Below are 11,148 nucleotides of genomic sequence, written 5' to 3' on the forward strand. Positions count from 1 at the left end.
TCCTCCTGTTCTTAAAGGTGATCGAGCATGGCGGTGAGTTTCCGAACAGCATCTGCGTCTCTTGTTGCACCCTCCAGCAGCAGGCACAGGTACCTGGGGGAAACAAAGCGTCGGCTTCCTCCACCACAGACACCCGAGGGGCAGAGCTAAAGCTGGGCACACCTTCAGAAGGCACCAACACCATTTCGTCACAGAGGTGGCCACCGTGGGCTCTGCTTCTCCTGTCATGTCCCCTGGTGCCCTCCCCAGTGCTGGGATTATTATTCGGGTGTTCCTTCCCTTTGGCTCGGCTTGAAGCCAGCCTGGCACCTCGGTGCGAATTAAGCTCTTAGCCCTGGGGACTGACGCAGTGACCCAGGGCTTAAAATACCACATCTCCTTTCCCGTCTGCCCTCCTGCAGTCAGGCTTTAGAACCTCCCTCTCTCGCTGCTCATCAAGTACGTTTGACATTCACAAAAGTAGTTTTTAACTGCCCCCTCTGCTGTGAGACTATGAGTAACAGCCTCTGCCCAGATTTTAAAATGGATGCCTACTAGGCAATGTGCAACTTAATAATGAAAACCCAAGGCCTTACCTAAATATTCTCAGGGAAATGGTTGTTTTTTCAAACTCTTTTGCTTTTCTGTGCCCCTTTTGAATAACTTCCTCTGGAATATTAGCAAGTCTTGCTGCATTGAAGCCGTAGCTCTTTGGACACGCTCCTGAAATGAACTTGTAGAGGAACGTAATCGTTTCCTGGCTTGGATCTTCACTCTCATTTTCAACCATACACGCCTAGAAAGCATAAGTTACAAGTCAAGTATTACATACACTAATAATAAACACATGAAACTTCACATCCTTTTCTCGGCACACCCCTGCGGCACAAGGCAGAAAAGCGCCAAAAAGCACGCGCAGCACAAGATGTGCCAGCCACAAGGAAAAGCCCCCCACGTTACGCTCACACGTACCATGTGGCCAAGCCGCACGGCCACGTTGCGTGAATAATCCTCCACCAGCGAGTGATAGTGTGTGGAGAACAGAGTCCGGCACTTGATTTTCTCTGCAAGTTCTTTCACAACTGCGCTCGCTATAGCTGTCCCATCAAAAGTAGCCGTGCCTCTGCCTGGAGAAGAAATGGAAAAGCTCTGGTGTACTCCGCAACGAAAGGGGCAAAGTATATTCAATCCATTGTTTGCTTCCTACTTGAAAAGAGCCCTCTCCCCTGCCTTAAGGTGTTAAACAGAAGCAAAGATGCTTTCCTAAAGACAAATGCAATGCTGTGTTTGCCATGTAGTGGTTTCTGTGGTTTCTTTTTCTCCTGCCTCGCTGTGTGGAGAGTAACAGCATTGAGTAGCAAGAGCCACCAGTGTGAGGTGACCCAAGTATTTGTCCCATGGCAATCACGCTCTCTTTTCTGCACTGTGGAGAACTATATTTCTGCTCTCTTGAGATGTGCTGCTGGCTCACTTAAGGTTTGCTGCAAGTAATTGCACAAAGGAAAGCAGGAAAATTCAGCCAGAAATAGGCTGGTAATGACTGGGGGGATGGCATACTCTGGTTCCCAGGGCACCCAAAATGGTATGTATGGTAGAGCGAGTTACACAGATTCTGACTTTTTAAAACATCAGGAGCATTAGGATAAAGCTGCCCCTGTGCACTTGGTTGCCATTTGGGCAGCCCAGTAGCCAGTCTTTAAGTTTCTAATTTTCATCTATTACAAAATAGACTAATTACCCAGTTCATCCACAAGAACAAGGGAGTGCTCTGTTGCATGCTGGAGAATGCTGGAAGTCTCGCTCAATTCAACAAAGAAGGTACTTTCACCTACAAAAGAAACAGAATCATAGAATCATTCAGGCTGGAAAAGACCCCTGGGATCATTGAGTCCAACCACTAACCCTGCTCTAGAAATCTCACCCCTAAACCATATCCCCAGCACTGCATCTAAAGGACCTTTAAACACCTCCACGGAAAGTTACTCAACCACCTCTCAGGTCAGCCTATTCCAATGTCCAACTACTCAGATCTGTAAAAAATTTTTTCCTGGTGTCCAGTCCATTCCTTGTGTCCAAACCCTGTTGCAGTTTAAAGCCATTCAAACAAATGAAAAAGCCATGAAGTAGTCAAAAGATCCAAAAACCACAACTAAACCCCAATTTCATCTGCCGTAGAGCCTTGGTCAAGCTAAAAATGAGACCTGACAGCAAAAAAAGATGAAATAAAAACATGAAGCTTTTTTCCTCAGCACGAAAATAGTGGGTCTCTAGTTGCCAGAAGAAGAGCAGATTCCTTAAGAGTACAGTTAAGTTATAGGCCACCTTAACCTGTCTACTTAATAGTAGTCAGACATTCTGGCTGGACAAAAACGGGGCACGAAGGACACAAGACAGGAAGAAGCTTTTGCCCCTTTTTGCTCTTAAATACACAAGGCAGACTTCAGGTGTGGGGCTTTTCAGTGTGAAAAGGCAAGCAGAAAAATCTTTAAAAAAAAAATCTTAAAAAAAAAATCTTAAAAAGAAATACTAAAAGACTACACTTACTGGTTTAGTTGTTTATGTCGAATTATTCAGCTAATTACGGCTGTACTCATATGTACTCTTCAGTAAGCATGACAAAATACACTGCTGCTAAGGACTACCTAACATCTGACAGGAGTTCCAACAACCCAGACAAGAGGCCTGAAACCTTTTTTTTTTTCAGTAGATTACAAGCAGAAGTACACAATTATTCAGACCCTTGCACAGCATAAATCCACGTGTATAAAGTTCAGATTTACTAGTTCTTTGTAGGTTTCATTCCCCTCAATCACATGCAGCTGCACTTAATGTCATTTCAGAGCAGGCAAGTGTTCACTCCCTGAACTTGTGCTGCAGGATCAAGTGCTGTGCTCTAACGTGTCAGCTTCTCAACATGAATTATTCAACTGCGTCCAGCAATCCTGACTTTCTGCATTTTATTTAAAGACATTTCTAGGATCTAATGTATTTTTAACAGAGTTTAGGAACAGTCATTTATTCATTTTAGAAAATAAGCCCCTAAAATTGTTTAGGCCATTTTAAAATATTACTTTACTTCAGCAAAGTCCTGTTGACATCCTTTACAAACAGCTGCCACGGAGTGACTTTCACTGTGCTTTCAGTTCTGCACAGTGTGGAACAGATTTCAAAGCTAGTTCCACTGTGCGGATTCGGCCTCATGATGTGAAGTGTTAAAATTTGTGCACAGATTTGGAAGAGGATAGCTCTTAGCTGGTGGAAGAAAAGTTGAAAATGCCACATTTTTCTAGACTACCTCTGTCCAGCAGAAAGGGCAGCTTTTACTTCTACTACAAGCACTTAAGGACTATTGCATCCTTAAGATTTCTTTTTGTACTGAAATTAAACAAAATGGAAAATAGCTGGGCAAAGAAAGCCTTAGTAGAATTCTCTAGCTCCAAAGAAAAGACTTGATTTGGAGAAGAGTAAATATTTTTTTAATTAAGAACTTGGAATGATTCATTTCCAAATTCCTTATGTGCAACAAGTTCAGCAGGCTTAACTCCTTTCATATTCACTGACCCACATTTTTCAGCAGAAAGATCACAGAAAATCTGCACCCTCCCTCAAACGAGTTGCGATACTACTCTTGTTACCACAAAAAATACTTTGTTTTTGTGGCCCCATGACAATTTGACTACCACCACAGGCAGACTTGCCCATTCTAGTTGTTGTGTCATCTTCCACTTCTGTCTTCCACTCCAAGGAAGAAACAAAATACTCCAAAAATTGTCTACTACTACTTCCAAGAAAGAAGCCTGCCTGCCTCTCCATCATCTGAAAAAAATGGGATTTCAGACACAAGGCAAGCATTCCACTTGAAACAAGGGACCTCCAGTCCTTGAGAGGAGGTACCAAAACTCCTCTGCAACAGCAACCTGAAATGGGGCAGCGATGTTCGGAACACTTAGAAAAAGCTGTGTAAGTAGAACATGATCAATTTTACAATATCCAATAAAGATACTCCTCAGACTCACATCCAACTGGACAGCAAGCTTAGAATATCAAAATTCATTGAAAAGCAATCCTGTGTGTCTGTCAAAAACAACAGAGGACAAGCATGTCAAGCTAGGCATAACTACAATCCTGTTTCTACGCTGACCAATGAGACAAGTCAGTTGCCCAGCTCTCCCTGCAAAACCAGCAGCCTCTCCTTCCTTTCTGACTTGCTGCTCAAAGCAAGAAACGAAACTTGCTTCGGTGGCAAAAGCACTTTGGGCGGCTGGATTTCAGAAACTCACCTGACATAATTCTGTCGGAGGCACCAAGCCTTGTAAATACTCTGTCGATCGGCGTAAGCCTGCAGACTTCAGCAGGTACGTAGCATCCCAGTTGAGCCATTATAACCAAGAGACCAGCCTGCAGAACAAACATCAAAACATCTGAATTTTAACTACATGCTCGGAGCTTCAGTCCTGCACAGGGGATGAGGGCATGAAGCTGTACTTCCCCTAAAACAAAGACTAGAGCACATAAAGCTTCCTACTGTTGTAACAGCTGCAGGCTGCAGCATCGTAATCTCAAGTAGGACTAAACCACACTGAAAGCCTTCAAAACACAGCAAGTTATCACAGCGAGCAGCGTTTATAAAGCAAACTGCCTGCTGCTTTCCCAGTTGCTGCTCTATTTTCATCTTGTTCAACCTGCAGAAGCATCTGCCAGATGATGCCGGGTCCCAGATAAGGCCACTTGGAAAAGATAAAAAGATCCACTTTTTCTACAAACAGCTCTCATAAGAGAAACAGAACTTAGGCCTCACTGAAGTGAACGCTGAAAATCTACGATTTTCTATTTTATTTTCTATTATTATATCTTTACAGTCTAATTGCTGTACTGTCCTGAAGATCGCTGCTAGGACCTCCTTTGAAATTTCTAGTCCTGTAACTGCTTTATGCAAAATCCTGAAACATTCAATCTGACGCAAGTAGGGCAATCACCTGTCTCATGAGTGTAGATTTGCCACCCATATTCGGGCCAGTTACTAACACACAGGAAGCTTCGCTACTGCTCTCTTCATCTCTGCTGCCTATCACAATGTCATTAGGAATAAAATCATCCCCAAAGAAAGTTTTGGTGATGCACGGATGGCGGGAGTTTTTAAGTTCCAGGAAGGGAGGAGCACTATCCACAGGCAGCAGAATTACAGGTCGGCACAGTGGTCCGTCACCGTCTTGACTGTAGTTTGCAAGGGACATCAAGACATCTATAAAATTAAGAGAAATTCCAGTAAGTCATGCTTCCACCTTTCTTTATTCATTCACTGGAATGCATTTACTCAACAAACAGCATTTTTGTAAACACAGTTTTCCATTTCCATTCTATTTCCCTATTGAGGTAAACACCGAAGAAGTACTCCAGAAGAACGACTAGGAGGTGGGGAATATTTACAACGTCGTTCCTCATTCCTTCCAGATTTTTACTGACGTCAGATCAAAAATCCTCCCCTCTAGTTTCCAGTTTAGAAGTCTTTAATATCCGCATCATTTCACTTCAAAAACTATACAACGTACATACTCTCTACCAAAAATCAATTCAGTCCTTGCCCTGGTACTGTGGTGTAGACAGGGTGACTCCCAGCCCACTTAGAGACTCATTCCTAGACAGCGCTCACTGCCAGCCTGTGCTCCCTCTCCTGCCCTAGTGGCATTCAGGGAGGGCTTTCATTCTGCCCTGGAACAAAGGCATCCCAAAGCCTCACACCAGAAGAAAATTCACAGTATAAGAGTACACCAGTCCTCTGAAGGAAACAAAGGGGACTCTTCTACCCTAGGAATTTAAGGAGGATTTGGGGAAGCATTCCTACTGACTACCTTATTTAAGGCAGTAACAATGACCAGGGTGGGGTTTTTTTTATTTTTAAAAGCTACCGAGAAAGCAGCCTGCTCAGATGGAAAGGAGATGACTACCAGCTTAGATTTTTATACCATTGCTGCCTTCATTTAATAAGAGGCTACACAACCATACACAAGAATCCTAGAAGCAGCAAGAAACCCACCAGGCTATGCCGAACTGTGCGAAATACGCAGCTGCAGGGCACAATCGCACAGCAAAAAAAGAAAGAGCTTGCAAACACCAAGACCCAGCAACTGTTCTGCCATCTCCTGACAGGAAGGAGAGGTGATCCCCAATAGTTATCAACACTCTTACCACAATCAGAGTTTCTGAACTGCAAAGTAAGAGCTGGCACCAAGCCATTTTTTTGCTCATCCAGGTCAGGTTTCACCATTTACTGCACCAGAGTCTCTTTACGCATGTGAAAATGAAGAAAATCTCTTACCCAACACAGCAATGCACTCCACAGCTGTCTGCCAGTCCTTGCTGTTTTTATCGAAGTTGTAAAACAAACGCCTCATACAGTCTTTTAGTGCTGCGTCTCTGCGCTCCTCAGCATTGACCATGGCGGCCAGCATCTTCTCGATCTCCTTGGTCCAGTAACGTTTATATCCCTTCCTGGATGACTTCAACTCATATTCCTCGGGTAAATTACGTGATATCAAGCTTTCCGGTATTTCCATTTGGTATCGGTTTTTGCCTGCCCCCCAGTAGAGCACAGATTTGAATCCAAGCAGTTTGCGTTGCTTATCCAGGTACTTGTGAAGATCTTCCTCAACAGCTTTAATGTCCTGTAGTGCTTTATCATAATCGGGGTCAAAACCTGCCTTTGGAGTAATCACGCCTGTCTTCCGAGCCTGGTTATGATCAAAAGCAGTATCCCACCTTCTAAGCTCTGCACTCAAATCTGGGAAGCGGCCGTCTGGATTTTTGGCTTTGCGGGTGACGAGCTGCTTAAGAACTCTAGATTTGAAGTCGCTGGCAACTTCTTCCATGGCATCGATGATTTCATTCATTACTTTAAATCCCTCAAGCGCAGACAAGAAGTCAGCAATTTTTTTTTTGCTGTATTTAATCTCTTCATAAAAGATGGCCCTGCTGTCAGGATGGTTCTGGCTTTTAAGTGGTGATCCAATACTGTGAATTTTGCTGAGAAGCCTTTCAAGGTCAGGAAGTTTCTTCAGGTGCTCGCTAACTTCAGACGTTTTATCAGGCACTGCCAGAAGGTCCTCAACAGCATCTAAACGGTCGTTGATGGATTTAGGATTGCACAGCGGAGCGCAGAGCCACTGCTTCAGGAGTCGCTTCCCAAACGGCGTACAACACGAGTCAATCCTTTCCAACAAGGTACCTTCCGTGGTTCCATTGGTTCCGTTCTGCAAAACTTCCAAGTTCATCAGGGTGACTCCATCCAGCACCATCCGCTGGTCAGTTTTGGCAAAGAAACTACCTGAGCTTGTAGTTTTTGCAGCATCAATGTCCACAGGGACGTACTCCTCAAAATTTGCCAGCGATAACAGCTCCTGATCAATCAGACATTTTTTGAGATAGAAGACACATGCCCCGAGAGCCGACAGAGCTAATTCACTGTTTTCACCAGGAGTTAATCCCAGCGAGTCACTCTCTGAAGTCAGAGATTTGATTACAGAAGGCAGAGAGCATCCATTTTCAGAGGTCTGCTTCTCCTTGAAATATCCTTCTTCAAGAAGGACTTTTAGTGTTTTAGATGCATTCCAGAACTGGGAACCGGAGATCAGCCCTTCCTGAATGCAAGAAACAAGTGAGCCCTTCAGTATCTTCTGTGTGTCCACAGACAGGTTCCCCTTCTCATACAGGACCTGCACAGGAGTGTAATGCGCTACTAAAGTCCTAAACCTTGAGCAGTGCCTGTCATCTGAGAACTGGCCCACATAAAACTTCCCCACCGATGTGTCAACAAAGCAGACCCCATAAACACGGTGTCCAGAGGAGTCTTCTTTTTCCTTAACGCTCAGAAGGTATTTGTTATGGTTCTCGGAGGGATCACAATCCAGAATGCTGTAAGTCTGAGTTCCTTTGGTGATGATTCTGCAGATTTCTCGGCGCACGACTTTATCAAATTTTGTGGGGTGAGCCATCGACTTGTAGCGCGTTTCCATCATTTCCGGAGTTTCCGTTTGCTCAACGCGAGCTACCTTGTAGCCCTTCTGCACCAGGACATCAGAGAATCTGCCAAACGCAATTTCTGGAAAGCCCGAATGGGCCCAAGTGCCCTTCATGAAGACGAGGCCCAACTCATTTACACCAATGACTGCATCCATGTGACACAGCTCGTAGAACTTTCCAACTTTATAGAAAATCACAGCGTCGAAGTTTTGGCTTTTCAGCTGCCACCACCTCCGCATTCCTGGTGTACACTTGTTGAGATAGTCCTCGGGTACATACAGAGTACACGGGTCGTAAGCGGGGTCACCCTGCCGTCTCCGGTGCGCATCTTTCTTTTTCCCTTCCTGCAGCCAGTCAAGCTTTTCATGTTCCCACGCTGCAAAGCCACCACCGCCTCCACTGCAAGCGTTTGCTTGAGATTCAAAACTTTCAGGTGCTCTAAATGATGTCAGCTTGGACTTGGCTTCCAAAGAAACCGTTGCTGCTCTTTTGGGTGTTTCAGAATGTTCATTTTCTAAGCTACTCCTTTTAGCAGGCTTGTTTACCTCTCTTCTCTTTCGTTTGGAAGGGACTTTTACGGGACTTTCTGCGACACTCTCTGCATCCGTCTCCATGTCAGTCGATTCATTTTCATCCACCCCACTACTAGCTTCCTCGCTGCTTGCTGCTTCTTTCACGTCAGGCTTGAACTCTACGTCAGAGCCATCATGATCGCTGTCAGAATCCAACACTCTTCTTCTTTTGGCTTTTATGGCACTTTCCCTGTTCATTACTCGCTTATTACTCTTCACATCCTCCTCACTATTGCCGTCGTCGCTGTTGCCTGATGCGCTTCCACTCATCTGCTGGAAAAATAAATTGTTTTACCTATAGAAGATTCTGGCTACAAAAGCAAAGCATCACTGCTGCACAAAGAAGCGCAAAAACATGCAGTAATGCAGTAGCTATGATACTTCAAGGAAGAGACAGCAGAGTCATGGCTAATTCCATACACCTTCACAGTATTTAATGGGGTTTTTTTGGATAACAAACCGCTACTGGCCAGTGGCGAAGTTACTGCTCTTTGTATTCTTTACTGCCCCATTCATTACTTTCCATATAACTGATGCTGACGGACAAAACATTTAAGACATATGGTGTATATAAAATTCAGCACAAAGGAGAAATGCCTCCATAAGCTAACTGTGCTGTCATTTTTTTTTCCTACTGACCTGTGTCAGAAATGTGATTGGTTTTTGCAGCCTTTAAGCATTAGCCTACCTGAGTTTTGCCCCTGATTTTTTTTTTTTCTGTTAACTACCTATTTCCACCTGCAAACATACTACCTTATGAGCAAACTCCAGGAAGATCATGCACGTGATGCAGAAAGAAAAGAAACTCCATTATTGGCTTTCTGAGCCTGAAACTTTAAGAACTCCAGCACCAGAGCTGGAGAAAAGCAGCAGCGGAGGGTGTGTAATGAGTACAAGGTGCAAGTGCCCACTGCACTGCTGCTGAACATGTAACACAGTGATTGAGGTGGCACCTATCCCTTGGGGCAGTGTCACTCTGGAGAAAAAGTAGATGGGCCAATACAACACGAACAAAAAGATCTCTTTTTTACCCCACCAGTAATAACAGCACAAGAATTTGTATTTTAGTGCTACTCTACAAGGTGAGCTCCAAAAATCTAATTTAATGCTTTAGGATGAATACTGAAGAAGTTAGAAATTTCTACGTTATAGCAGCTTAAAACTTCAGATTGAATTTAGGGGAAACTGGAATACGAACAGCAGATAGAGAAGACAAAAAAAATGCACGAAAGGAAAAAAACAACCCACCTTTATGAGTAAGAAAGTAGGTCACCTGTATTACCGAGCGAGTTAGCAATAAAGAGCATTAGAGAAGTTAAGCAACTTCTGAGGTCAGTCCTTACCATACAGAACACCAAAGAGATACTAGACTTGCTTTTCCAACTAGAAAATGTGAGAAGCCAGCACATGACCTAACAGAGAAGCAGTACAAAAGAAATATGGATACATATGTGCGCACGATTAAAGAGCAGATAAGCGGTGATTACTGTACCAGAGAATTGCAGGATATTCCATGCTTAGTTCCAAGAGACAGCGTCTAAGTTCTGGCACTATTTCTGAAAATGACAGCAAATAAGAAAAACTTTACCTCCATTTCCTCCTCTTCCTCCTCCTCTGTGTCCGAAGGTTCACTGCATACTGCCAGTTCAAGCCGCTTAGTTTTATCTTTACTCATTGCATCATCTGCGAGCACCATTGCTCTTTTAATTTCAGGCTTTGTACTATAAAACATACCTCCCTTCAGTGTCTCTCCATCTGACGAACCTGAAAAATCACAAATAACGGCACAAACTGAAGCTAGTCTAGCATTTAGCCAGTCCTTCGGTTAGTGTTCACACCTTGCTTTTAAGTGGATGCAGACAACTAGTATAATTATCTAACAATCAGTGTTGTTACCAGTCATTCCTACGTCTTAAATACTGCAACCCAGCACTCGTTCGGCCTGATAAACTCCCCCTAGAGAAAGTCTAAACATGCACAAATGAAATGCCTACCCAGTACATGAAGAGTTTGAAGAATTGCTTCTATTTCTGTACCTCATTACCACATCTGAATACTTCCAAGCTAAGCTCTACATATCCCCACACTAACTCCACTTACTATTGACAAGCACCACTTTACACTTCACGCCAGCAGTGCAGCAGACCTGCCTGTGACCACACGGCTGTTTTAGCCATGACAGGCAAGTTCAACCGTAAAGTTATCTTCAAGTTACGGGCCTTGGTCATCTAAGATCTAGACCTCTTGGCTAAGGCTCTGCTGGCTGGTCAGACTGCTCCTGTGAGCACAACAAGGCATCTGCACCCAACACCAACCTATTAGCCAGATTATCTAATCATCAATCGTGCTGGCAATTCACCCTGACACTGCAGAGTATCAAGCAAAGCCTACTATTAATAGCTGTGCCATCCCTCATCCTCTTTCATATCCGTCGAGCACCACGGTTCCTCTTTCCACTACCTGTACCTAAACACAAAAAACAAAGCCAACCGCTCTACAATCTGATTTCTAGAAAGGGTTTCCAAAGAGGCTGGGATTCACTTTAATGCCATGCTCAAGAAATTAAGACATATATATATAT

At 43.9% G+C, this 11,148-nt stretch overlaps 1 protein-coding gene across 2 annotated transcripts; it reads right to left on the reverse strand.

The window, feature by feature from the left end:
- Nucleotides 1–11: 11 nt before the first annotated feature.
- MSH6 (mutS homolog 6) lies at nt 12–10,332 on the reverse strand. 2 transcript variants are annotated; one of them, XM_009871683.1, is made up of 8 exons: nt 10,156–10,332; nt 6,296–8,837; nt 4,956–5,221; nt 4,260–4,377; nt 1,718–1,807; nt 952–1,106; nt 576–775; nt 12–93 (listed from the first exon to the last, which is right to left on the reverse strand). In XM_009871683.1, the coding sequence occupies exons 1-8, from the start codon at nt 10,297–10,299 to the stop codon at nt 12–14; spliced, it is 3,597 nt and encodes a 1,198-aa protein (XP_009869985.1). In that variant the 5' UTR covers nt 10,300–10,332. The 2 variants fall into 2 exon arrangements, with proteins under 2 accessions (XP_009869985.1, XP_009869984.1); XM_009871682.1 differs by having other exon boundaries at nt 6,296–8,840.
- Between the last annotated feature and the right edge of the window lie 816 nt (nt 10,333–11,148).

This window comes from Apaloderma vittatum, unplaced genomic scaffold (genome assembly GCF_000703405.1).
Source record: "Apaloderma vittatum isolate BGI_N311 unplaced genomic scaffold, ASM70340v1 scaffold6956, whole genome shotgun sequence".
NCBI lineage: Eukaryota > Metazoa > Chordata > Aves > Trogoniformes > Trogonidae > Apaloderma > Apaloderma vittatum.